Genomic DNA, 25,493 nt, shown 5'->3' on the forward strand with positions numbered 1-25,493 from the left:
ATGTAGCATTCTACATCTATCTGGATATAAACTACCCTGATTCCAATGCAAATTGTGTCACTTCTGTTTGACACAAACAACAAACTATCCTACTTACACACACAAAAGCAATAACTGCATCCTTATCTACTCCATTGCAATGTAAGAATTGTTCTACAATGTGTTTGCAAAGGGGATGATTAAGAGTTAAAAAGAACAAGGTTTACTTAAGGCCAATTTTGGCTCTGTGAATTTCAAGAACATAGCAATTTTCACAAAGCTCATTTTTCTATCGCTGGATTTGCAGAAGAAACTTTTTTTAAAGGAATGCAAGTACTAAGTCTCATCTTTATACTGATGTTAGTTATGGGATATTGTGACTTGGTCAGTTAATTGGTATATGGGCAGGGCTATTTTATGGATAGTGAATATAGCTCCTTGTTGTTAATAAATGTATTGCATAAATATCTAATAGAAAACACGATCATCACAGATGACTGAGATGAGATGCAGTATAAAGTTCTGACCCCCTCCAATTTTTTGTATTTGTTATTTGTATACATAACCTACCTCTACTTGGTCATCACAGATGAGATGCAGTATAAAGTTCTGGATTTCCTTTTTGTGCTTTGTCTGGATCATGGTAAAGAGGTTACAGAACACCATGACCTGGATATAACCGAGGATTGCTACACGGGAATGCCAGGACTTCAGCCCCATCACCTAAAGAAATCAAGGACATAATTAGGAATAAAGCTTCCATTATTCTAATCAATATGACCCTTAAGATCCTAGCCACTTCATCAAATCTTCAACAGTATATCTTCTAACCATGGCGAGAGTCTAATTACTTTATACCAGAAACTTAAAATATGGATTCTACGTTTTTTGTAACTGAGAAGTTCCTACGATAATTACTGTGTTTTAGATAATATCCATTGGACAGGATATGCAATTTAAATTCAATTTCAGATTCATATCTTGTTTTAGCCCTGTTTCTGTTGTACTCACTTCTCTGATGGTCTCCAGACACACCGTGACATTGTTCTCCTGAATCAGAGCCTGAGAGAAGCAGGCCAGGGCCATAGAACAGTCAGTCTTCAGTTCCTCATCCTTAGTCTCACTCTCTAACGTGCAAATCTGAGGGAAAATCAAATGAATCTCAATATCAAAAAGTCATTTTAAACCTAAAGAATTTTTCTGTATATTTTTCATCACTCTGGTTAAATACATGTACATGTGGGATCATGTCATATTTTGAGAATATTTACGAATTTAACAAGAGATCAGACTTGCATATTCTGCAATCCTAAAAAAAAATACTTACAACTGGAAGAAAAAGGAAAAGCTCTGGTGTAGTTGAGGTAAACATTCTACCTAGTCCATCAGATATCCACTTCAGCACTGCAACAAAAAATGATGAATAAGTCCACCCATCATAATTCTTTTCATGTTTTATAAATGAAACCATAATCTTTGTTAATTTACATGTATATTCAGACAGGTGTAAGCCCCCTCACCTGTTTTACACAGCCTTATGGTTGTCTTCCTCTCTTCATCCTCGTCATCTTCCACCTCCATCTTCTCTGACAAGGAAGACATCTCTCTGTGGTTCTCCTCATCTGTGAAAAATTCAAATACAACATCTTTAAAGACTTCTACCACCTCCTTGTGCTCATCAAAATACAGACTAGAAGTGTTTGTGTTTACTGATCCCTCCATATGGCAGCTTATAGCCAGGGTTGAATTCCCTCAAATGCATATCAAACTCAAAAAGTCAAGGTCAAAAGGTCATCATGTTACAAGGAATACACTTGTGAAATATGAAAGCCTTAATTCTACATTGTAACTATGCAAAAGTTATGACCAAGGATTAAAGTTTTTAAAAAGCGGGTCAAATACTTAAGTCAAGGTCAAAAATATTTATACCAGCAGAAAGGTCTTGTTACAATAAATACACATGAAGTGTGAAAGCCCTAGCTCCAACTGTTGAAGTTATGGCCAAGGTTAAAGTGTGGTATTTTTTTGTTAAACTCCAAGGTCAAAGTCAAAAGGTCAAATTGGTGGTACCTGAAGAAAGATCATGTCACAAGAAATACACCTGTGAAATATGAAAGCCATAGCCCCATCCACTCAATTGTTATGGGCTGGGTTAAAGTTGACAACAGACAGACAGAAAAACAGACAAACAGAACAAATCCAATATACCCTCGGGATCTTTTGATCCTAAGGCATATACCCCAAGTATCTTTCGATTCCAGGGCATATAAAGTTATAAATGCAAAATATGATTACAGTTTTTCAGACCATTACAAGTTCAATCTTTATGAAATCAGAATCAGAACCTACCCTTTGAGCTGCCATTATTTCCATTGTCTGATAGCACCAGGTCTTTGAGTGGTTCCAGTTGTGGAATCACTTTCTGGACAAAGTCCACTCTGTGTGGAGATTTAGTGGAGGAACCTGCAGTGATGCTGTAGTCATACAACATGATGTTGGACAGCAGGCTGTAACAGAAAAATAACTCTAAAAAGTTTTCCATCAAAAATTTCACTTACAAATTGAAAAAAATGATGTACAGTAAAACTTGTATAATCCACTAATCAGACAGCACTGCTTCCATGGACATTTATCTGATTAATCAACTTCCTTGGTTATATATTTAAATCAAACTATATCAAGACCATACCTTCCAATCCTGTCCCTGACATTCTTATACCTATGGGAGAGGTACGGAGTCAGGAATTCTAACAGACGATGGAGGAGTTCTGGAACTCTCCATTCCTGTTGTACTAATGCATTCTGCACAGCAAAAAGACGACTACAAAATATGAAAGGAAATCAATCAGTCTCTTAGTTTCAAAAACATCATTCTAGGTTTTTTTTTCAAGCAGTTGGGGGGAGGGAAATCACTTGAGGATCATTTATGAACATTTTATCACTCATCAACTCTGCAGAACTTGTGTTAAAAAAAGTTAACTGAATGGTTATCCAATGAATTCCCCTTTGAATTTTTAAATAACATGCATATCTCTGATATCTCTCCATCAGTAATTTTACCTGGAGTCTTCAAAAGAAGAGGATCCCTCCCTGATTGGTTTATCCATGAGCATCTCAAACAATCGATACAGTCTCCTGGGATCTCGACTCTCGGACACCACAGTGAAGAACGTCCCCCCAGTCCTTCAGGGTCTCACTGGTGATGTTATCTAGGGAGGTTCTCAGAATGGGGATAACCCAGTCCCAAAGGGCATTCACCTATAACAAAATTCCAGAAATTTTACATGCAAATTAATTCTGTACTTAAGTTTGCCTTAGCAAGGTGACTTCTTCACGTGATCGGTCAGCATGGACGTGTAATTGTCGGCTCAGTAAAGTTGGTCGATTTAAGGTGGATGTAGGTCAAAATTTTCTACAAATCTTGTCCAGGGATTGTATTTATGTGTGTTCTCTGTGATTATCTGTGAATATTTGTGTTACATTCAGACTTTAGCGGCAAAAACAGAAAAATGTCTTCGAACGCTGGTAAAGCTAAAGGTGGACGCGTAAACAACTCACGGAACAAAAGAACTGAACAGAGTTCACCCGAGGAATCGGCAGAAAGATCAATAGCTGAAGAAAAGGAAAAAGTTGAGTCTATAGAAAATGGTCTTAAAAATGTACAGAAAACGTTGCAGGGTATAAGTAAAAAGTTACCAAAATATGAACATGTAGAGAGTGAAATAACAAGGATTACGTCATTGATCGAAGATCATGAAACTGGGTTAACAACTTCTTTGAAGTATGTCGCAGAACAATCTGAAAGTAACAGTGATGAACTATATTTTGTGAGGTCAGAGAATGCACAATTACGCAGAGAGCTTGACCTAATGCGTGCTATGATGATACATATGGACCGCAGAATGCAGAACATGGAGTCAGAAATTACAGACTTGAGATCGCGATCAATGCGTGACAATATTATGATTCATAATTTAGCATACGCATCGGATGAAAAGCTGGATCAACAGGTTCCTAACATTTTGAAGGAATATCTTGGGGTTGAGGTGAAGTTTGTCCGAATACACAGAAATAGCGTAAGAGGAACGATTAATTCAAGGCCAGTATCCATCACTGGTAAATTGGTGGACGGCAGGAAAAAGGATGAACTTCTCCGCGCTCAAAAACAGAAAAAGGCAGAAAAAGTGGAACTACCATTCTACATTACAGCCCAAGAGCCAGCGTCAACTCTGGAGGAGCGTAAGCGTTTATACGAAATTTCCGACTCCTTCAGAAAACAACATATAACATGTAAAATTGAAAAGGGGCGTGTGGTTATGCCGAATGGACAACGATATGTCGACCCTATTCCAAAGCTGGAAATATCAGATGCGCTTAAGATCGGTCCGGAGGAAACAGCGAAACTGGATAATGTGAACATCGTATACACAGAACCGACCAGGGTAAAGAATTCCGAGATTTTTGCCACGGGAAGAAAAATTCACGCGATAGAGGAGGTGAATGAACTTTATAAAAAAGTGAGCATTGATCCTGTTTCGGCGGAGGCAGATCATCGCATCTTAGTTTATAGATTTATAGACAACTTAGGAAAGTTACAGGAAAGCTACTGGGATGGAGGTGAACATTGGGCAGGTCGCCGCCTGTTGAAGTACATGCAATCTAACGAAATAGTTAACGTCGGAATTGTGGTTACGAGATGGAATGGTCGTACCTTCCTTGGGCATGAACGTTTTCGTATTATGGAAGAGCATGTCAGTGATATTGCAAATCAAGTGGATGTGGACTAGGTATACACTGTATATTAGTGCTCCATTCTGTATAGGGCTTAAACCGAGCCACCAATTCGGAACTTTTAAATCCGTTTTTTTTTTCGGAACTATACAGTATGTTTGCATGGTTCTGTAGTTAGTATCCTTTCTTTACATCCAGTGACATAGTGAGGTAAACATTAACTGGGAAATATATGACAATGCTACAATTTTTTAAATATTTGACCTTTAATTTTCCTTAAATTTCGACCAATTTAAAGTGCACAAAATTTTCAATGAATCTTTTCTATACGTGGGTATTCTATTTACTTTACTTTTCTAATTCTTTGTGCAGTGCAGCTGTATACGCGTACAATAATGAGGGAATTGACACAATTTGCAGAATTTTGATACTTAAAATAAACATATATCCATATGTCAGAAATTAAAATAATATCTGTCAACTGTCAAGGTTTAAATGATGCAATGAAAAGAAAAGATGTCTTTCACTACTTTCGACAAAAAAAATGTAGTATTCTGTGTCTTATTGACACTCATTTTATAGAAGAAAACGAACAAATCATTAGAAATGAGTGGGGATATGAAGCTTATTTTAGTTCCTATATGTCGAATTCAAGAGGAGTTGCAATTTTTTTCAACAATAATTTCTCATTCAAGGTTCATGATCAGTTTTTAGATACCTCTGGTAACTACTTGGCATTAGAGATTACTATAGAAGGAAAAAAAATTACATTGATAACTATATATGGACCAAATGATGACTGTCCAACATTTTTTGAAAATATAGCCAATATGATTTCTAGACTAAATAATGAGGTCATTATTGCTGGAGATTTCAATTTAGTTTTAGATCCAGCTAAGGACTATTCTAATTATTTGCATGTGAATAACCCTAGGGCAAGACAAGTAGTACTTGAGATAATGAACACATATAATTTAGTGGACATATACAGAGAATATCATGTTGATGACAAAAGATTTACATGGAGGAAATCTAATCCCTTAAAACAGGCAAGGCTAGACTTCATACTTCTTTCCAACTCTCTTCTAAATAGTGTAAAAAAATGTGACATCTTAGGAAGCTATAGATCAGATCACTCAGCAGTGGTTTTACATCTTAAAATTAATGAAATAAAGCATGGGAAAGGTTTATGGAAATTCAACAATTCTCTTTTGAAGGATCCTGACTATATTGAACTGATAAACAATCATATTAATGTAATTAAAAAACAATACGCTGTTCCAATATACGTAGAAAATTCTATAGATGAAATACCAAACTCTGAAATTCATTTAATTATTAACGATCAGTTATTTCTTGAGACGCTATTAATGGAATTAAGAGCTAAAACAATATCTTATGGAAGTTATGTTAAAAAAAAGAATGTACAGAGAGAGAAAGTTTTAATCCAGGATATATCGAAACTGGAAGAGGAATATGCGTCTTCTATAGAAAAATTAACTGAGAAAAAAAGAGAATTAGAACAAATAAGACAACATAAATTAATGGGAAATGTGATAAGGTCTAGAGCCAGATGGATCAGTGATGGTGAAAAACCAACAAATTATTTTCTAAATCTTGAGAATAGAAATTTTACAAACAAAGTAATTCCTAAACTTATTAAAACAGAAAATAATGAACAAGTGGAGATAACAGAACAATGTAAAATTCTCTTAGAAGTGGAAAATTTTTATAAAAGATTATACATGCCTCAAGAAGAGGATCATAATTTAAATCTTAGAGAGTCTTTAGAAGAGTATAATGTCCCAAAGTTAAATGAACATGAAAGTTTTCTATTAGAAGGAAAGATTTCTTATAGAGAGGCATCAAATGTGTTAAAACAAATGTCTAATAATAAAAGCCCGGGTAGTGATGGATTTACTGCAGAATTTTTTAAAGTATTTTGGAAAAATCTGGGTCATTTTATTGTTCGATCATTAAACTTTGGTTATGAAAATGGGGAACTCTCCTCCACACAAAAACAGGGAATAATTACATGTATACCCAAAGAGGGCAAAAGTAAATTTCAGCTTAGTAACTGGAGACCAATATCATTGTTGAATGTGATTTATAAAATTGGATCAGGTTGTATAGCACAAAGAATAAAACAAGTTTTACCTAAAATAATAAGTTCAGATCAGACAGGATTCATACCTGGGAGATACATTGGAGAAAATACGCGGCTTATATACGATCTGATGGATTATACTGAATTAAAGCAAATCCCTGGAATGTTAGTTATGATAGACTTTGAAAAAGCTTTTGACACAGTGTCATGGAAATTTATAGAAAAAACCCTAAATTTTTTCAATTTTGGACAATCTTTTTGTAAATGGATAAAAACTTTTCAATGTAATTCAAATTCATGTGTGACCCAGGCTGGTTTTTTATCCAATTTTTTCAAATTAGGACGTGGCTGTCGACAAGGGGACCCAATTTCACCATATATATTTCTCCTTTGTGCAGAGATATTATCAATAAAGATTAAAAACAATAAAGATATTAAGGGAATTGAAATAGGAAATACTGAATTTTTAATGTCACAGTATGCTGATGACACAATGATAATTTTAGATGGGTCAGAAAAATCACTTCAGGCTTTAATAAAGGAAATAATAGAATTTTATAATATGTCAGGACTAAGGATAAATCGGTCAAAAACCCAAGTGGTATGGATAGGTAGTAAGAAATACTCTAATGACAGAGTTTGTCCAGAGATGGAATTTATCTGGACAACCAATTTCAAACTTCTTGGAATTTATTATGATGTAGATCTTGCAAAGATTACTAGATTAAATTATGACAAAAAACTTGTTAAAATCAAATCAATTATAGATCAGTGGAATAAAAGAAACTTAACACCGATTGGGAGGATAACTCTAATCAAATCACTTCTTGTATCTCAACTTAACCATTTATTTATATCCTTACCAACCCCACAAATTAATTTTCTGAAAAACTTGAGCAATATACTTTTCAATTTTCTATGGAAATCAAATGTTGATAAAATTAAAAGAAATGTTGTTACACAGCAATATAAACATGGTGGTTTAAAAATGATTGATATTGGCTGTTATATAAAAGCTTTGAAATCAACATGGATAAGGAGAATTATTAATGACAAAAACTCCAAATGGAAAATTTTGCTTGAAAATATAATTGATACTAACAAACTAATAAATACAGGATCAGTATGTTTATCAAACTTTAATAAGTGTTTACACAATCAGTTTTGGAAGGATACATTCAATGCTTTTCGGGAAATCCAAGATAATTCTGAAATTACAGACTGGAATGAATATGTTAACCAACCTTTATGGTTGAATAAAAATTTCAAAATTGGAAAACAATCTGTCTTTTATAAATTGTGGTATGAAAATGGTATTACTCATGTGTTAGATCTCCTAGATGAACATAACAATTTTCTATCATTAGAGGATCTACAAAATAAATTTAAAATTAAAATAAATTATGTGACATATAATGGTATTAGACAGACAATACTAGCAGACTTAAAGAAATACAATTTTTATAGAAATGGATTAATGCAAAGACCAATGATTCCTTTTAATATTAAAATATTTATCAATACCAGGAAAGGATCAAAACCTATGTATGATATTTTAAATAAGCCAGTTATCAAACCTTCTGGTAAAAATAAGTGGGCTAGATATTTTGAAATAACTGATATACAATGGAAAACAATTTATAATCTTCCATTCCTCGTGACACGGGATTGTAAATTACAATGGTTTCAATACAGAATTAATCATCATATTCTAACTACAAATAGTCTCATGTATAAAATAGGTAAATCTGATACCAAGTATTGTACTTTTTGTGAAGATGAAGAGGAAACAATTTATCATTTAATCTGGGAATGTAATGTTGTTCAGCAATTCTTAAAAAAATTCATACGTTTATGTCAAGCCAAAGACATTGAATTGAATCTCAATGCAAAATCATTTATTTTTGGTGAAAATGACAAAAATGAAAATTCAGAATACTTCAACACTATGTTGATATTAATGAAGCATTATATTTATAAAGTTCGTTGTCAGAATACCTGTCCATCTATCCAAGGTCTTTTAAATTTATTTAATACATATTTTAAAACTTTAAAACACACCATAATAGAGGATAAAAAACTGACAGATTTTAATACTTTCTGGCAGAAATGGGTTGTTATACTTTAATTAATTTACCTTCTCTGTAATTATTATCATCAGTTCTTTTTTCAATTTTTTAGAAAAATCCCTCAAAACTGCACTGCACTAGTCTTTCTTTAGCTTCCTCCTTTTTCTCTCTTCTTTTTTTCTTTTTTTTTTTTTATTTCATATGGTAAGCTTAAAGAAAACTGATTATGTTTTAGGGCATAATATGTAATGCTTAGCTGCCTCTCCCCCCTCTCTCTCTCTTTCTCTCTCTCTCTCTTCATAAACTTTTACACTAATTTTGTATGTTCCAACCATAATTAGTCCTGTTTGATTTTGAGTGTACATATTTCCATACAGAAGTTTGAATGTTTGTAATATGTGTAAAAGTTTCAAGTTTCAATAAAAAAAAAAAAAAAAAAAAAAAGTTTGCCTTAGCACATACAGTGTTTGTATTCAGTTTTTTCGACACACACACACTCTGATATTTATGCCATATCAATGATTAATCATTACACATAATTTATGACTTGAAAGAGGACTCTGTGTTCTACCTTCTCGTAAGGCCAGTGTTTGGAGCCACGTATGACCCCTGCTAGGATCTCCATCCCACACCTCTGTTTACTTTCATGGTGTTCATGGCTCCTGTCTGACAGCAGCTCCACGATGTGGGATCTGAAGTGGGGGAGGAACGTGTCACCGTAATTCCTAAACAGACCCTGAAACACAACACCGAAATTAAAGGATACAAAGAATTCTTTGAATAGAAAATTCTACAGCACAGTCATCTTTGCTATCAATGATTTGCGATCCTCTCATGTTCATTTCCTTCTAATCAATTTTTTTCCCTTCTTTCATTGATGTATTTTATCAACTTTTTCAAAATGCAAAAAAAATTGTTAAAGAAAATGTGTCAATCTCCAGGACCTACCTTGAATAGAGTTAAATGTTTGTTCCTGAATTTATCTCGTCCTTTATGTTCCTCTAAACTAAGCACTCCTATAAACTTTTTCACAAACTCAGAGTCACTCAATTTCACATAAATAGGTTTTTCTATATCTAACAGTTCTGATTCTAGACGATCTAGTTTTGGCTGCTCTGAATACTGGGCATAAATTTTCATTTCTCTGCAACAGATTCAAAGTAAACAGTCATTATCAATTTCATCTCATTAATATTCAGTAGTCAAAATCATACAACAGAGTGTTACTACAGTTAAGTCATTGGAATAAGCAGCAAATTAAAATATACGAATCGATAGAAACAAATTTTGATTGAGCTATATTCCTTTCATTCAGATGGAAATAAGAACACAGTAAAATTAACCTTGAAATTCATAACGGGAAAATTTTAATGATCATGATCAATTAATTATTATCTAAATTGATAATAAATTACTTTGTGTTGTAATTAAAATCATACTTTGGCCAGCAGTAGTAACCCCAGTGAGTTTTATCCACGAACTCCATGGCCTCCCACTTCTCCTGATTGTCTGGTAGTCGGCCGGAGTCGTACATGATCCAGTTATTATCTGGACGGTTCCCAGGGAGGAAGGTCCCCGCCGGAGGTGGTGGGGCAGTCCGGTAGGGGTCCACCACCACCTTCTTGTGTTTTCTCTTCTGTTGCTTCAGAATGGCTGATACAGAGGCCATTGAAAGCTGGAGATAAAATAAGAACTATGACATGAAGGGAAGAGCAGTCTTCAAGGGAAAACAATCTGCTTATAGACCTTGTATCTGAATTTGGGGGGTCTCTGCTGTGTATTAATCATTTCTTTTATGGAGATCAAATATTTGATAATTTAGTACCCATTATCCATGAATAAACAATATCAACAAATATTAATCATAGGATTTATCTTTCAAAAGGAAATATGGCCTATGGAATTAGGACCCTTGCCTTGCCTTGTTACTCCATGATAACTAATTTAATTCAACAAAATATTTTGTTTTAATATCATTTTACCTTTCTGATGTACAAGGAGTCATGTATGAGGTTAGACACAAAGAGTTCCACAGCTACAGGAGGTGTAGGTACATCATGTCTCAGTAACAGTGTCAGCAGTTCTACAGCGTACTGACTGAACTTCCACATCCTAAGTCATACAAATAGTAAAATAAGTTAGATTTAATTTGTTAACTGATGTTTATCAAGAAAAAAAATATCGAAAAAGTGAAATACACCCTTGTAAATTTTTAAATAAAACTAACACTAACTTCTGAAATCACAAATGCAAGCACTTACAATGTTCCACCTTTAACTAATGCCACAAGGTCTTCCACGATTTTTACATACATCCTGCCAAATAAAAAGATCACATAAAAAAAGCAAATTCTTCAAATCAATTAATATATAGCATTTCATAACAATGCCACATGATTCAGACAAACCTGTTGTTGGACTCATTGCACTCTATCTGGAACTCCTCCCCCCGTTGGTCTGCCCCCTCAGTCAGTGTGTTGGGGCTGGATACAGGTACACCAGAGGACAGTAACTTCTGGGCAGCTTCCAAACAGCTGGAGGTTACCTTCAGAGATAAATCATACGTATTAAGTATAAAATGTAATAATTCTATCAATCAACAGGGAAAAGCGGGGGCATCCTCACATCATAAATTTTACATGGATATGTGCATGATACCGATCGTATAAAAATACACTGATACTCTGCATTAACTACAAGAAGATGCAGAGAAGTTAGCACAGACATCCTTGCACAGAAAAGTACGTTAAAAAAACTTACTTTGATTTCAATTCCTGGACTTTCCAGATTCTTGCTGACTTTAGCTATGATGTCGTCGACGACCCGTAAAATTGACGGTTTCTCAGATTGCTGGGCCTGGACAATGGCTGGCCATAACTGACCAATCACCTCCCAGCTCCTCTTGGTGGCCAGACATCTCTTACCACTGCCAAGGACCACATACAACACTCCCTATAAAGTAAAGGGACTCTTCATTTACTGTACACAAACCACATATAGCTTTTGACTGTTGAAATTATTACTGATATAATTTTTGTCAAAAGAAATTGAGTTAATACATTTCAAACAGGAATTGGCTTTTTCTTCCTAGCTAGAATATTGGTCAATGCAGTATAAACTGTATTCCCTTATAGTTAAAAAAAACATCAAAATTCTAAAACACTATTATATGAGAGGCACATCCACAAGTCTTACTTTGAACTGATTTTGGGGAGGATCTTACCTTGAACTGTTTTTCGGGTGTGTCTTTCTGTATGAGGCTGTCTGATATCTTACCTTGAACTGTTTTTCGGGCGTGTCTTTCTGTATGAGGCTGTCTGATATCTTACCTTGACCTGTTTTTCGGGCGTGTCTGTCTGTATGAGGCTGTCTGATATCTTACCTTGACCTGTTTTTCGGGCGTGTCTGTCTGTATGAGGCTGTCTGATATCTTACCTTGACCTGTTTTTCGGGCGTGTCTGTCTGTATGAGGCTGTCTGATATCTTACCTTGACCTGTTTTTCGGGCGTGTCTGTCTGTATGAGGCTGTCTGATATCTTACCTTGACCTGTTTTTCGGGCGTGTCTGTCTGTATGAGGCTGTCTGATATCTTACCTTGACCTGTTTTTCGGGCGTGTCTGTCTGTATGAGGCTGTCTGATATCTTACCTTGACCTGTTTTTCGGGCGTGTCTGTCTGTATGAGGCTGTCTGATATCTTACCTTGAACTGTTTTTCGGGCGTGTCTGTCTGTATGAGGCTGTCTGATATCTTACCTTGACCTGTTTTTCGGGCGTGTCTGTCTGTATGAGGCTGTCTGATATCTTACCTTGACCTGTTTTTCGGGCGTGTCTGTCTGTATGAGGCTGTCTGATATCTTACCTTGACCTGTTTTGGGGTGTGACTTACCTTGAACTGTTTTTCGGGCGTGTCTTTCTGTATGAGGCTGTCTGATATCTTACCTTGACCTGTTTTGGGGTGTGACTTACCTTGACCTGTTTTTCGGGTGTGTCTTTCTGTATGAGGCTGTCTGATATCTTACCTTGACCTGTTTTGGGGTGTGACTTACCTTGAACTGTTTTTCGGGTGAGTTACTTTGACCTGTTTTTCGGGCGTGTCTTACCTTGAACTGTTTTTCGGGCGTGTCTTTCTGTATGAGGCTGTCTGAGATCCTGTCCAGCAGACACCGGTAGCAGTAGGGAAAGTTCAGAAAACACTGCATCAGCACCGCCTGTCCCTTCTTCCTCACCTGTCAACAGAATAACAATCAATGAGCTCAAATTACTGGGCCATACATTTCTGTATGGATTTCACTAAAATATCAATAGCCATTAAACATACTGTGGTTTCATAATTTCTCACTGAACTTCTTTTTCTGGTATTTTAATGTTTGGGCCAGACCCAATTGTAAGAAATCAGTACAACTAACTACATGTATGTTAGACCCTGACAAGGTATATGTATATGTAGTTATCAACAAATTTCTTTATCATTGAAAAAAGCCTTTTTCCCAAAATCTGATCTCCACAAAAACTGATGAAACCACAGCAAAGTGAATGAGAGCCTTCAATGTACATCACTATAGATCACCCACCTCAGCATATTTACTGACAGCTAGATTGTAAAGGTCACATAGAATGTCCTGATGATGATCTGTATAGCCAGAGAGTCCATATAACATCCTCATCTGTACAAATACATACATACAATGAGGTATAAGTTTTGCTAGCTGCAACCATGTAGTCCTCTCCATAATATTTCTTTTTTATTGGGGGTGGAGATAAAAAATTGCATTTTTTTTCATTGGGGCGGGAATAAAAATTTGGAGACAGCTACATTATTGTACCTAATGTCATTCAAAATCAAAATTTGAATCTTCTCATTTAGACTGTACAAGATCAAAGGTAACATGTCATTCGGTACCTTTTAACAAATTGATTTAATGACAATAATTTAGATAGACTTTAGGAGAAGAGAATTCCTACCTCTTGTTGTAGAACAACTCTATCTACCAGTAAGGCTCGGATGTGTTTCCTTCTATCCCGCATCTACAGAAAAGTAATAAAACTACAGTACATATATATACAGATACATAAATGTACATGAATTAGTTCATTGCTAACAGATTTTTTTTCTGTTTTACACGTGCATTGTACAAGGATTTAATCAATTTATGTAGTATCTATAGGTTTCACTGTTACTTTTCTTTACCAATAATTCACGTATCAAAATTTTAAAAACAATTTAATCAAATAAGACACCTTATCTTCTAAGGCATCTTTTACAGAATGTAAACTCTTCCATCGAGCATCAAAGTCCTGTTTACTAGCACCATAGAAAAACAAGATGGTTTCATAGATCTGTAAAAGAAAAACAAGAATATTCAGCACAGAAAAAAAGAGTTACATTGTTATTATGGAACAATTCATGGATATTTCATTAAGAAAACTGACAGCCAGATATACAAAAGGAAATTAATCAACTACTCACTCAAAAGTTAGACAAGAATAAGTTGTCCAAATGACCTCAGGCCAAGGTCATAAGCATTGGATCATAGACAATGTATGTACATGTATTATAAATTAAGGTACCAAGGGTACAAACACTACCAAGCTTTGAACAAGAAGGTCTGGGCAGATGCATGGACAGACATATATTCCCTGTTTAATTTTTTGATTAAAAATAAATGTCTGAATAGTAATGGACACTAGTACCTTGATCAGTTTGGACAAGCTCTTTGTGTCATCCTCTGTGCACTCCATTAGGTAGTCTGGTAAGAGAAGTTCAGTTTTTATTGGAGAAAAAAAGAACATTTATTTGCTCATTTAAAATTAAACTGACTTTTAAAGATCCGAGATCCATACTTACTAAGCAAATGTTTCATGGCTTTTACGACCTCCAGTCTTAAGTTAGCACCTTTATACTGAATTTCTAACAAAAAATAAATAAAAACAATTGATTACGAGGAGATACATTGTACTCAAATGGAACAAAAACAAGAAATGTTTGATGCAATCAAGATGTTGAACACTGGATAAATGTTTTGTAAACTGTTAACAAAGGCTTACCTATTAACTCTTTCACAGATGAAACATGAAATCGATCCAATGGAACTTGTGTTTTAACATTCAGACTGGACCTAAAAAATACACGTAAACACAAACAAACTTTCATTTATACATGTGTATACTCAAAAAGAAAGATCACTGAATAAAAATTGTAAAAGAAAATAAATTAACACTTAATTTTAAGACTTACAGATCAACAGATGTTGATTTCCAGGCAGGAAGTGCTGCCCCCGCTCCTAGTAGGCACTCCAGTATAATGCTTAGTCTCTGTAACAACTCCTCCCTGTTAAATCAAGAAATATAAATAAAATTAAATCCATTAATTAATTTTTTTAAAACAAATCTTATACAATGCACAAATCTTTGAGAAAAGCCCCAAGAATGAGCATCTACTGTGAAAAAAATGACATTCCTAGATGCTGAATGGACAATGATTCTGAGGTAATTCTCACTTGTCAATCTGATTTGATGATGATAATGACATAATTTTCTCTAATTCTGGTTGTAGTATATGGTCCATCAGAGACTGTGCAAATTCTATTTCATCAGCTGAGGGGATGTGCCATTTCATGCCTAAGTCGTCCATATCACCAGGTATAGCCCAATCCTGTATAAACAATGAACTCAGTTGTCAGAGAGAATAACAAGGTCATATCCCTAATACAGATTGTATATGTCATCAAAGATATCAACATACTTATATTTACTTACAACAGTGCCCATTTGCATAAAATTTCAAATGAGATAAATATCAAGTTTTCACATATTTTCAATTATTCCCCAACCATTATCCTGCTTTGTGCATATTCCTTTAACAATTTAAATATTTTTTTCTTGCTGCAACATTTTAAATTAATGGCAGTAACTAAACAACAACTTTAAAACAGAGAAGTCTTTTACACAACTGAATAATAGACTGTCTTGGAAACGAATGAAGATGGCTCTCCCTGATTAGTCCACTTACATTAATAGCCAGGTACTCTGACACTGGTCTGTCAAATGACCCTGCCACACTCCTATAATCCAGTGGGAAGTGGAGAGTTAAGGCCCTTAGTGTGTACCTCATCAGCTGACAGGAGAGTTCGTAACCCTGGACACACTTCAGGTGAAGGGTCATCTGTAGAACTTCTAACAGCTGATCTTTGTAAGGCAGTAGGGCTTCACCATTACATCGGACAAGCTACAAGTGTAGAGAAACATTTTAGCTTTTTCCATGTGTAAATTACATGTAAAACGAACTGTAACAATGTTCAAAAATTATTTTTGACCAAACAAATAACAAGAATTATTTTTTCACAGATTTATCTATTGCCAATAACCATGAAATGGCTTCTGACCTGTGACAGCATGAGGAGATTCCACAAAAATCCATCATCAAGATGTTCTTCTGTTTTGTATTCCTCATCTACAAAAAAAAAAAATAATTACTTTAAATGAGTCATTTCTTAATATTTCATCATGGAAACAGTAATGCTTCTTCATCTATTAGAAAATGTCTCTTGCAGGTAAAACAAAAATTTTGAGTAATCATAAACACATTGAAAACCTTCAGTATCAAAGAACATTGTTTTTGGGGACCACTTTTGGCCCCTTTCAGTACTGGAGTAATATCATACACACTGTAGTTTATAATCAAACAATTTTAATCATTAGTGTATAAAATATACATCAACTTCAAAACAAGCACTCGTCCCTTCTATTAGAACTTATGTAACTTACGCTCAGTCATTAGATCTTTGATCTTTTTACAAAATGGAGGTAAAAACTTTTCTACTGCTCTTTTTGGATTTGCCTGTAAAATAAATTAATAACAATTGATCCCTAAAAATTACTGCACAAATTAAAATATACATAAGTACATATAAATTAACAAGTACATTAATGCATTTCACATTTAAGAATAAGACATTCACTGTACTTTACTAGTTTTAGTTTAAGGTTTAGTTAGCTGAGTCTTCATAGAATACCTTAGCCGCTGCCCTGCAGAGATTTGCAGCAAATCTTCCCCCAACATTGGTTTCATACACACTGGTGGTGATAAAGTTATATAAGCGTGACAGAGCCGACTGTAACAAAGAAGAGACATTACTTATCATTCATTAAAACCATAATTTTCATACTATTCTTTCCCCTTCCCTACAGAAAAAAGTTTACGTTTGAGTATGCTTTACTTCGATTAACTATAAGCATTATTCCTTTACATATAAGAGTGGAATTTTACCTCGTATATTGGTGTAGAACACTGGAGCAGCACTGAGGTGAAAGTAGAGGACAGTGCCACCTCCATCATGGTTTGTTCTGGGTTAAGTCGAGTCGGATCACCGTGGGTGTGCTCCTGGGTACTGTTCTCAATCAGAGCAAATACTCTAATAAAATAACCAAGGATATTAAATTTGCAGAATTTTTTGTGGACATAATTGTAACATTCTAGAGATTTTTGAAATGTAGAGGGGCAGTAAATAATGACAAACCTGTCCAGGAAAAGCAGTACAAAGTCCTCAAACTGAGCCGTGGCTGAACATAACTCTTTCTCCTCCTGTAATTTAAAAGATCAATAAAGATTTTTAACATTTTGATTTATAAGTAATAGTGTTGTCACGATGATCGATTTATAATCGATGATCGGTCGGAAAGGCTGTCAATTTTAGACAATCGATTGGAGATTTTAACAATCGATTAATCGGTATATTTCAGCACATATCTTTTTAACAGTTTCCTCACTTTTATTTCAAGAACAGGCTCTTGTTATCAAAATATATATATCTTCCAAGAGTTGTCCTTTCCTATTTTAAAATGCATGTACTTAAAATGTGTTTAAAATAAATCAAAAGATAATGATATTTGTATTTCTAAAATGAAGAAACTAAACTACATATGTTGTATAAATGAAATATATTAGTTTTCAGTATTTGGGGGATTAACTTGTCATTTCATTCAGAATCACAAGGATTTGCAATATTAAATGTCTTATAATAGTTAAAAAAATTAATATTCCATATACATTTTAGATGATCATGTAAATTAAAGCCTGATCTGTCAATGCTAACTTTCCCCAGGCCAAGTAATTCCTAATCAAGCAAAAATCTGTATTACTGAAATTGTTTATCAAACTGCATATATACTGTTAGAATTTCGATCTGTACAATGCACCTTAACTTACATTATTTAACAATAAAATTCTAAATTTTATAAAATCTAATGCCTATTTTATGCAAAGGGTTACCGATTCGATTATTGGCCGATGATCAGTTGGTTAGGGTCAACCGATGCTACCGATTAATCGATTCTGATTTTCAACCGATTTGACAACACTAATAAGTAATTACATGTTCATTTGAAGGTTACTGGTAGCAAGATTAGATTTGTTTATTTTTAAAAAGCTATTCCTTAAACTATCAGTATCTTATTGAAATAAATACACACTCAATAACAAAAGAAACATGTTCAAGCTCAGAAGTTTAGTTCTAAATGAATGTGAAGACAGGTCAGATTTCATTATCAGTTGCAAGATGAGGAAACAAATAAATCTTCTATTTTCTGCTTTGACTGTGTGTGTGATGTTGAATACTATACATACATCAGAGAGATCATCCCTGATGAAGACAGCTTCTGAGCAGTCAACAATGGGAACCTGGGCCACAAAGGTAGAAATCATCTGGAAGGTGACAAGGCACTTCTTGAAGTCATTGGGGTCGATTCCTGGAAGAGCGAGGTTCAGAAGAGGGAGGACGTGAGAACGGCCCTCAGGGTACCACCTCCTGGCGCTCAGCATTGGGCGGGACACCGCCACCACACAGTTCATACAGGCGATCAGGCGGTGGGGCTCTATCAGATTCTCCATGGCTGGGTACATCCTATCAGTGGACAGAAAAGCATTTTCTATTTTAACAATTCAAAAGAAAATTTGCCAAACCAATAATATCCAAAACAATCATGCATTAGTTAATCAATAAATTTATGGTTCTCTGCTTTTTAAATTATATACTTTGAATTCTTGGGCTATCTAAGAAATCAGTGAACCACATTTTAAATATGAATCTGGCATGGAAAATAAAAAATATGTCCATTTTCATCAGGTAGTGCTAATAAGTAATTTAAATCTTGGATAAAACGACTTCAACATTAATGTACACATAAAGATGAAAAATGTAATATGACGTCATACTTCTCTAATAAATCTGGAATGATAAGCTCAGGCCTCATGTTGGAGAGGTGTCTCAGTGCCACAGCTGAATCGTGACTGCCGTATTTACTGAACATCGATACGGACACCACGGGCTGCATGCTCTTAACAAATCTGGTGATCTCGGAATCCTTCAGCTTATGGTCCGCGGGAATCTCTGTTAGCCACTCCTTCTTCTTGTATCTTTCTCTGAATAAATATTGTAAAGATATTGTAAACTGGGATGGTTTCACATTGTTGTATTTTTATCCAATTTAAAATTAATTCCTATCACTATACTCTTTTGCAGAGCTATGTGCCCTTTATTAAATAATGATTGAAATATGGGCTAAAAGAAAACTTGTCGGGAAAAAAAAATCTTGGAATTAGTATACTTTTCAGAAAAGATACCTGTGTATTCTCTTTACCACCAGTTTTGGAAAATTCATTAAAAGACCACTCAGCTTTATCTGAAAAATGAACAAATTTTTATTAGAAGGACACTTTTCCCCACTTTTATAGAAAATAGATCTTTAACTTTCTGCAGGATGAACTTACGTTCCACTTTCCAAGATTTGATGGATGAAAAAATGACTGCAGAGCCTTGAAGAAGCTGTCAATGTGATCCTGAACTAAACTACCACTGGGTCCACCCTGCAATGAACAGTCATACAATTATTCAAAATACTCTCCTTCTAAAGAGGAAAGGGAGACAAATTCTGAATTATTGGGGGAAAACCTTACCATCATGGACACTATCCAGGTCACAGTGGCACCAATGTCATACGTATTGTTGGAGCGGCCTACTTGTACTTTCTGCATACCCACTGGCAGATTGAAACTCCTCATGAAACGATTAAAAACCTAGAAACAAATATTAGATATTGTACAATCTTATTGATTTCCAAAAATAGACAGAAAGTAATCGTTATGTTATGATAGGATTCTAAAAAGCTAAAAAGCTTACCATGGAAACATGTGGGGACCAGTCAATATAGCCGATGGTGTCATGTGCCAATCGTGCAAACAACCTTACCAAACCCTAGAACAGAATGTTCACCATAATTTTAAAAATTGTACAACAGAAAACTTTTTTGTATTGCAATCAGATTTTTTTATTTCAGAGGGAAAGACCTATGCTTTCTATTTAGAGGAATTTTCCAGTACATTGAGTATATCAAGCCTAACAAAATACCAGTCCAAATACTGAATTTCAAGGAAACTCACTGTCAAGTGTTATTCACTTTTGGAAAATAACTGTATTCAGGAAAATTTTTGCCCCTTTACCAATTCAGTAGTGGGCAAATTTAAAACAGCGAGAATACAGGGAAGATTTCATAATCTTTTAAACACAACTGTCTCTGGGCACATTCAAAATGGGGCAAACTTGCTGGCAAGGGAGAAAGACTCAGAGAGGGCAGAAATAATTCTGTATTTCTCCTAAATTTAATCTATGTACAGTACTTCTCCTTAAGGTAAGCAATAACTTACTGCCTCCCATGTTGGTGCATTCTGGTAGGAGTGCCACATGTTTAGAAACTCGTCCAGCCACAACCTGCAAGTAAGTTTACATGTAGAGCTGGCATCTTTTAAATTCATCTTAACTTTATCTAAAGAAAAATTTCATTATGTCTACATTAAAAATTTAATTACATGTATGTCTACAATAGATCAAAAGTCAAGGGTCATACAAATGACAGTTTTCCATAATGAAGATCAGTTTATCTTACCATTTTTATTCATATTTTATTCCCAACCTTTTTAGATTAATTTGGGAAATTTTCCTATCTTCCTGAGATTTGAGAGTATATTTGAAGAAAAAAAGGGACTTTGTCATGTTTTAATTCACAGAGGTGTAACGTGATTTTCATTTGCTCTGTTTAATTAGACATAAAAAGATTTAAAATGTGCATTGCTTTTTTCCAAAAGCTTTCAATGCTGACATTAAGGTTTTAGAAATCTTATTTACATGTATCATATGATACTATTACACAGGAACATTTATTTACATTGTTATTTACATAGTGAAAGCATTCCGGTTGTATACAAGGTGATTCAACTCACTTGAATCCTTTATCATGGTTTTCAGGAAGTAGATCGGTTGGCAAGAAATATTCGAAGTAGTGAATGGCCTTAATATTGGTCACGTCAAATGGACAGAGCAGCGGTCGCCATTCATCCAGCATTTCCTGAGTGGCTGAGAGTGGGAAATAGCTAAAAATAAACCAGGGTGTTAATTCATAATAGATGTACCTATAGATTATTTCTACATGTATACAATTTTAATCACATAAATTGGAATAACTGCCATCCATCAATCATTAATTTTCAAATTACCAATAGAAATCATGGAACATATGAACTCTTAGCAAAAAGTTTAGTACCGTGTAATAGCCTCATGATCCTTAATTTTTCTTGTTTAAGTAAAATTAATAATTCTTTTAATGAGCAAACATTTTTTTTAACACTCTACTAAAAAAATTCAGAAATAATTTTGTTAATGAATAATGAAAAATAATGGCTTAAACAAATTTTGATGATTTAATAATATCCAGTGTTGGATTTTAATGAAGGTAAACTTACGTCCTACAGTAGTTAACAAGGTTCTTCAAATCGTGCTCCATATTGCTAAAAGAACAAGAGGCCCACGGGCCTTATAGGTCACCTGAGTATTGTGCAACAACTTTCAAACAATTAAATTTGGTTCATGTTTTAAACAAGAGGCCATGGAATTCACAATTTTGAAAGAGGTACCATTGCTTATAATAATTATAGACTTAGCATGCTTACTCTATTTACTTAATACCCAGAGGTAGATCAGAGTAACATTAAGAGAAAATGCACTTCCACTTTATAACCAGTTGTACACCTCATCCCAAAGGAACCACTGATCCTGGGGCCACATATTTCAAAATTTTGCAAATTTTATGATAAAATGGTTGATTAACACCAAAGAGCAAATTTCAAAGCATTAATTTATTTTCAGACTTTCTACCCCCCCCCCTTCACCCCCACCCAGGGAAGGGGCGGGGGGCATAAAAAATAACCATTTTGCTAGGTGCATTTTTCTTCATCATGAATATATATATTTGGATCATTGGCATAAAACACAGGAGCAAAGGAAAGAATTTCAAAGAATAAATGCATTTTCACTATATAACCAATAGAGCCCCGCCCTAACACCGGAACCCCTGACCCTGGGGTAATAAAATTCACAATTTTGGATGAGGCACTCTTGATCAACATAACTATTTAATTACATAGTTTATTTAATACCCAGAAGCAGAGAAGAAGATTTCCAAAGAATAAATGCATTTTCACTATATAATCAATAGGGCCCCGCCCTAACACCTAAACCCCTAACCCTGGGGTCACAAAATTCACAATTTTGAAAGAGGCACTCTTGCTCATCATAACTATGTGCTTGGTTAGTTTATTTAATACCTAGGAGCAGAGAAGAAGATTTCCAAAGAATAAATGCATTTTCACTATATAATCAATAGGGCCCCACCCTAACACCTAAACCCCTGACCCTGGGACCTCCGACCATAAAATTCACAATTTTGGAAGAGGTACTCTTGCTCATCATAGCTATGTACTTAGTTAGTTTATTTAATACCCAGAAGTAGTCAAAGAATAAATGCATTTTCACTATATAACCAATAGAGCCCCGCCCTAACACCTAAACCCCTGACCCTGGGGCCATAAAATTCACAATTTTGGAAGAGGCACTCTTGTTCATCATAACTATGTGCTTAGTTAGTTTATTTAATACCCAGAAGTAGAGAAGAAGATTTTCAAAGAATAAATGCATTTTCACTATATGACCAATAGAGCCCCGCCCTAACACCAGAACCCCTGACCCTGGGGTCATAAAATTCACAATTTTGGAAGAGGCACTCTTGCTCATCATAACTATGTGCTTGGTTAGTTTATTTAATACCCAGGAGCAGAGAAGAAGATTTTCAAAGAATAAATGCATTTTCACTATATAATCTATATAGCCCCGCCCTAACACTAGAACCCCTGACCCTGGGGCCATGAATTTCACAATTTAAGTAGAGGACTCAATGCTCATTACATTCATGCCAACAGTTTGCCTGCTTGATGTCCAGGAGTAAAGAAGAAGATTTTTAAAGATTGCACTAATTTTAGTGGTTTTTGCCCCACCCCCCAGGCCCCAGGGGGGCAGGGACCATGAAATTCACAATTTTTGTTCCCCTTCACCCATAGATGCTGTATACCAAATTTGGTTGAAATTGGTTTAGTGGTTTCAGAGAAGAAGCTGAAAATGTTCAAATGTTAACACACGACGCACGACGCACGACGCACGACACACGACACACGACGACGGACGAAAACGGATAGCAATAGGTCACCTGAGTTACTCAGGTGACCTAAAAATTAAAAAAACAGTTCAGTGTGGAAATCATATTGTACATTGATATTTCCTTGTTAAAATTTTCTCATTCATTTATCACTGAAGCAATTGTCTTTCACAGAAAAATATAACTTACTGTGGAAATAACTGCAATCCATGATGTTCATATGGGGAGTAAGCTACATTTTCTACCAGCTGATAAATAGGTTTCCATGGCAATTCTAAATCTTCACGTGTCAACAGTTTTTGTTTCCTGTAAAATATAATTCATTAAACAATATTATTTACAATGTAGCAATATACATATGCATAAACTCGATAATTACTTTATAGTCAAGTGAAAACAGTAATACAAAATCTGCAAGTTATAAAATATACTTTGAAGTTTGTAATCTAAACCCCCCCCCCCCAAAAAAAAAACAAACTTAAAAAACATTCATGTCGGTTCAAAGTACTGCAAAAAGCTTCTCTTTATTCCATATTTGATAAACCATGCAAGACATCCATAAAGGGGGATAATATTTGTAGTTGTGATTCAATGTTGTTTAAACATTGCATCATCTTTAAACTCACTTCAACAAGGCAACAAGCTGGGTTGCAAACTTAGGAACCAATGAAAGCTCGAGGTCAGGAATGGTTGTCAATTCAAACAACAGCTTGATGAACAGAATATGATCCTCCTTGGAGAATTTCATTCCATACAAACGGATGTATCTGAAACAAGTAAAATTTACAATATTAGACATGGACCAACACCTTATGATATTAAATAAAGGGCATTCCACTTGTGATAAAAAAAATTAGAGCACATATGTTGCAAAGCTGTTAAAACACCGATTGCACAGAGCATCCACTTAATCATTGATTACTTCGGCTTGAACTAGATAGATGTTAAACGTTTACATGTATGATGAAACATTTAAAGCAACTACTGTTGTTTTGCTGGTTAAGTTCGTTTGTCAATAATGACCTAATTAGGAAGAATAATCTAACTGATTCTCAGTTACAGTTGCTGAATTGGAACCAATGTAGTTGCAATGTAGCAAATTGAAATGGATCCACTCCAAAAAGTTTTGAAGAAACCATAACAACTGCCTTAAAGAGCAAGTTTGGATTATTGTTAGACTGAAATAAGTTTTGAAGAAACTCCAAAGAAAAAAAATTCAAGCATTTATCTTAGAAGAATCATTACTTGATAGAATCGAGTCAGTCATGGCCGAGAAATTATAATGAAAACAAAGGTTTAAGCGAGGATGGGTTCAAATTGACATCCTCCCATGTGTTTTTATGGTATAACATATATAATTTAAAATATATAATGATTGATTTAAACGCAGAAGCAGGCCCCTGTGGTCTGTAGAACAATATCATTTTACCTATAGTTCAGTATGTTCTTTCAAAAGACCAGCATAGTTTTGCATACGCTGACTACTGAAGTGGGTTCTATTTGTTAAATGCCTTTAAAAAAAGATTTGTACCCTTCATGGTGCTTGAATAGCTAAACAATTTTCTTAATTTCTTCAATTATAAAAAAAATTATCTCTAAATCTTGTAGCAAACAGGATGAACCAAACACTATTTTTACTGTCATTCGTCATTGCATCAAATGTCAAACTGCACTGACTACTATCATTTTCGTTCACTTTACAACTTTGATACTACCTGGTCAGCTGTCCAACCCAAAAAGTAGCTCCTACTTTCACGTCTCTCAGCAGAACGGCCTTTGCCAGATTTCCTTTGATTTCTGCTAAGGCTGCATTAGATTCATCGTCTATATTCTCTGCATACGGTAAAAACTTATTGTAGATTTTATCCTTTTGAGGCTTGAAGCCTAAGGCCTCCTCTCTGGTCTCCATCTTATGAAATAATCCCAAATTTGCTAATTCAACATGACATTGCTCTACGAAAGTCTCTATATTCTATGTCACGTACAAAAATTGTTTCGCTAATCTTGATTGGTCAATAACCATTTTTCGACCAATCAACGAATCCCTTTTATTTTTCATTCGGAAGAGCAATC

General features: G+C 34.8%; 1 protein-coding gene across 1 annotated transcript; it reads right to left on the bottom strand.

The window, feature by feature from the left end:
- Positions 1-126: 126 nt before the first annotated feature.
- On the bottom strand, positions 127-25,368 carry LOC134283327 (proteasome activator complex subunit 4B-like). The gene is given in 43 exon segments (XM_062765782.1): positions 127-153; positions 550-702; positions 991-1,119; positions 1,307-1,383; positions 1,500-1,601; positions 2,329-2,486; positions 2,669-2,800; positions 3,040-3,155; positions 3,157-3,237; positions 9,458-9,622; positions 9,835-10,030; positions 10,326-10,561; positions 10,869-10,998; positions 11,148-11,201; positions 11,294-11,430; positions 11,646-11,837; positions 12,986-13,111; positions 13,457-13,549; positions 13,848-13,910; positions 14,124-14,222; positions 14,577-14,632; positions 14,731-14,793; positions 14,931-15,001; positions 15,121-15,213; positions 15,383-15,537; positions 15,895-16,110; positions 16,268-16,335; positions 16,650-16,722; positions 16,898-16,996; positions 17,152-17,296; positions 17,402-17,466; positions 18,508-18,784; positions 19,096-19,302; positions 19,504-19,562; positions 19,651-19,746; positions 19,837-19,956; positions 20,060-20,134; positions 20,584-20,647; positions 21,157-21,306; positions 21,676-21,720; positions 23,610-23,726; positions 24,047-24,187; positions 25,136-25,368. Coding segments are annotated over 43 exon segments (5,115 nt in total). The 5' UTR covers positions 25,330-25,368.
- Positions 25,369-25,493: the final 125 nt, after the last annotated feature.

Source organism: Saccostrea cucullata, unplaced genomic scaffold (genome assembly GCF_032062105.1).
Source record: "Saccostrea cucullata isolate Sc308-1 unplaced genomic scaffold, CSIRO_AGI_Scuc_v1 ctg1224, whole genome shotgun sequence".
Taxonomy (NCBI): Eukaryota; Metazoa; Mollusca; class Bivalvia; order Ostreida; family Ostreidae; genus Saccostrea; species Saccostrea cuccullata.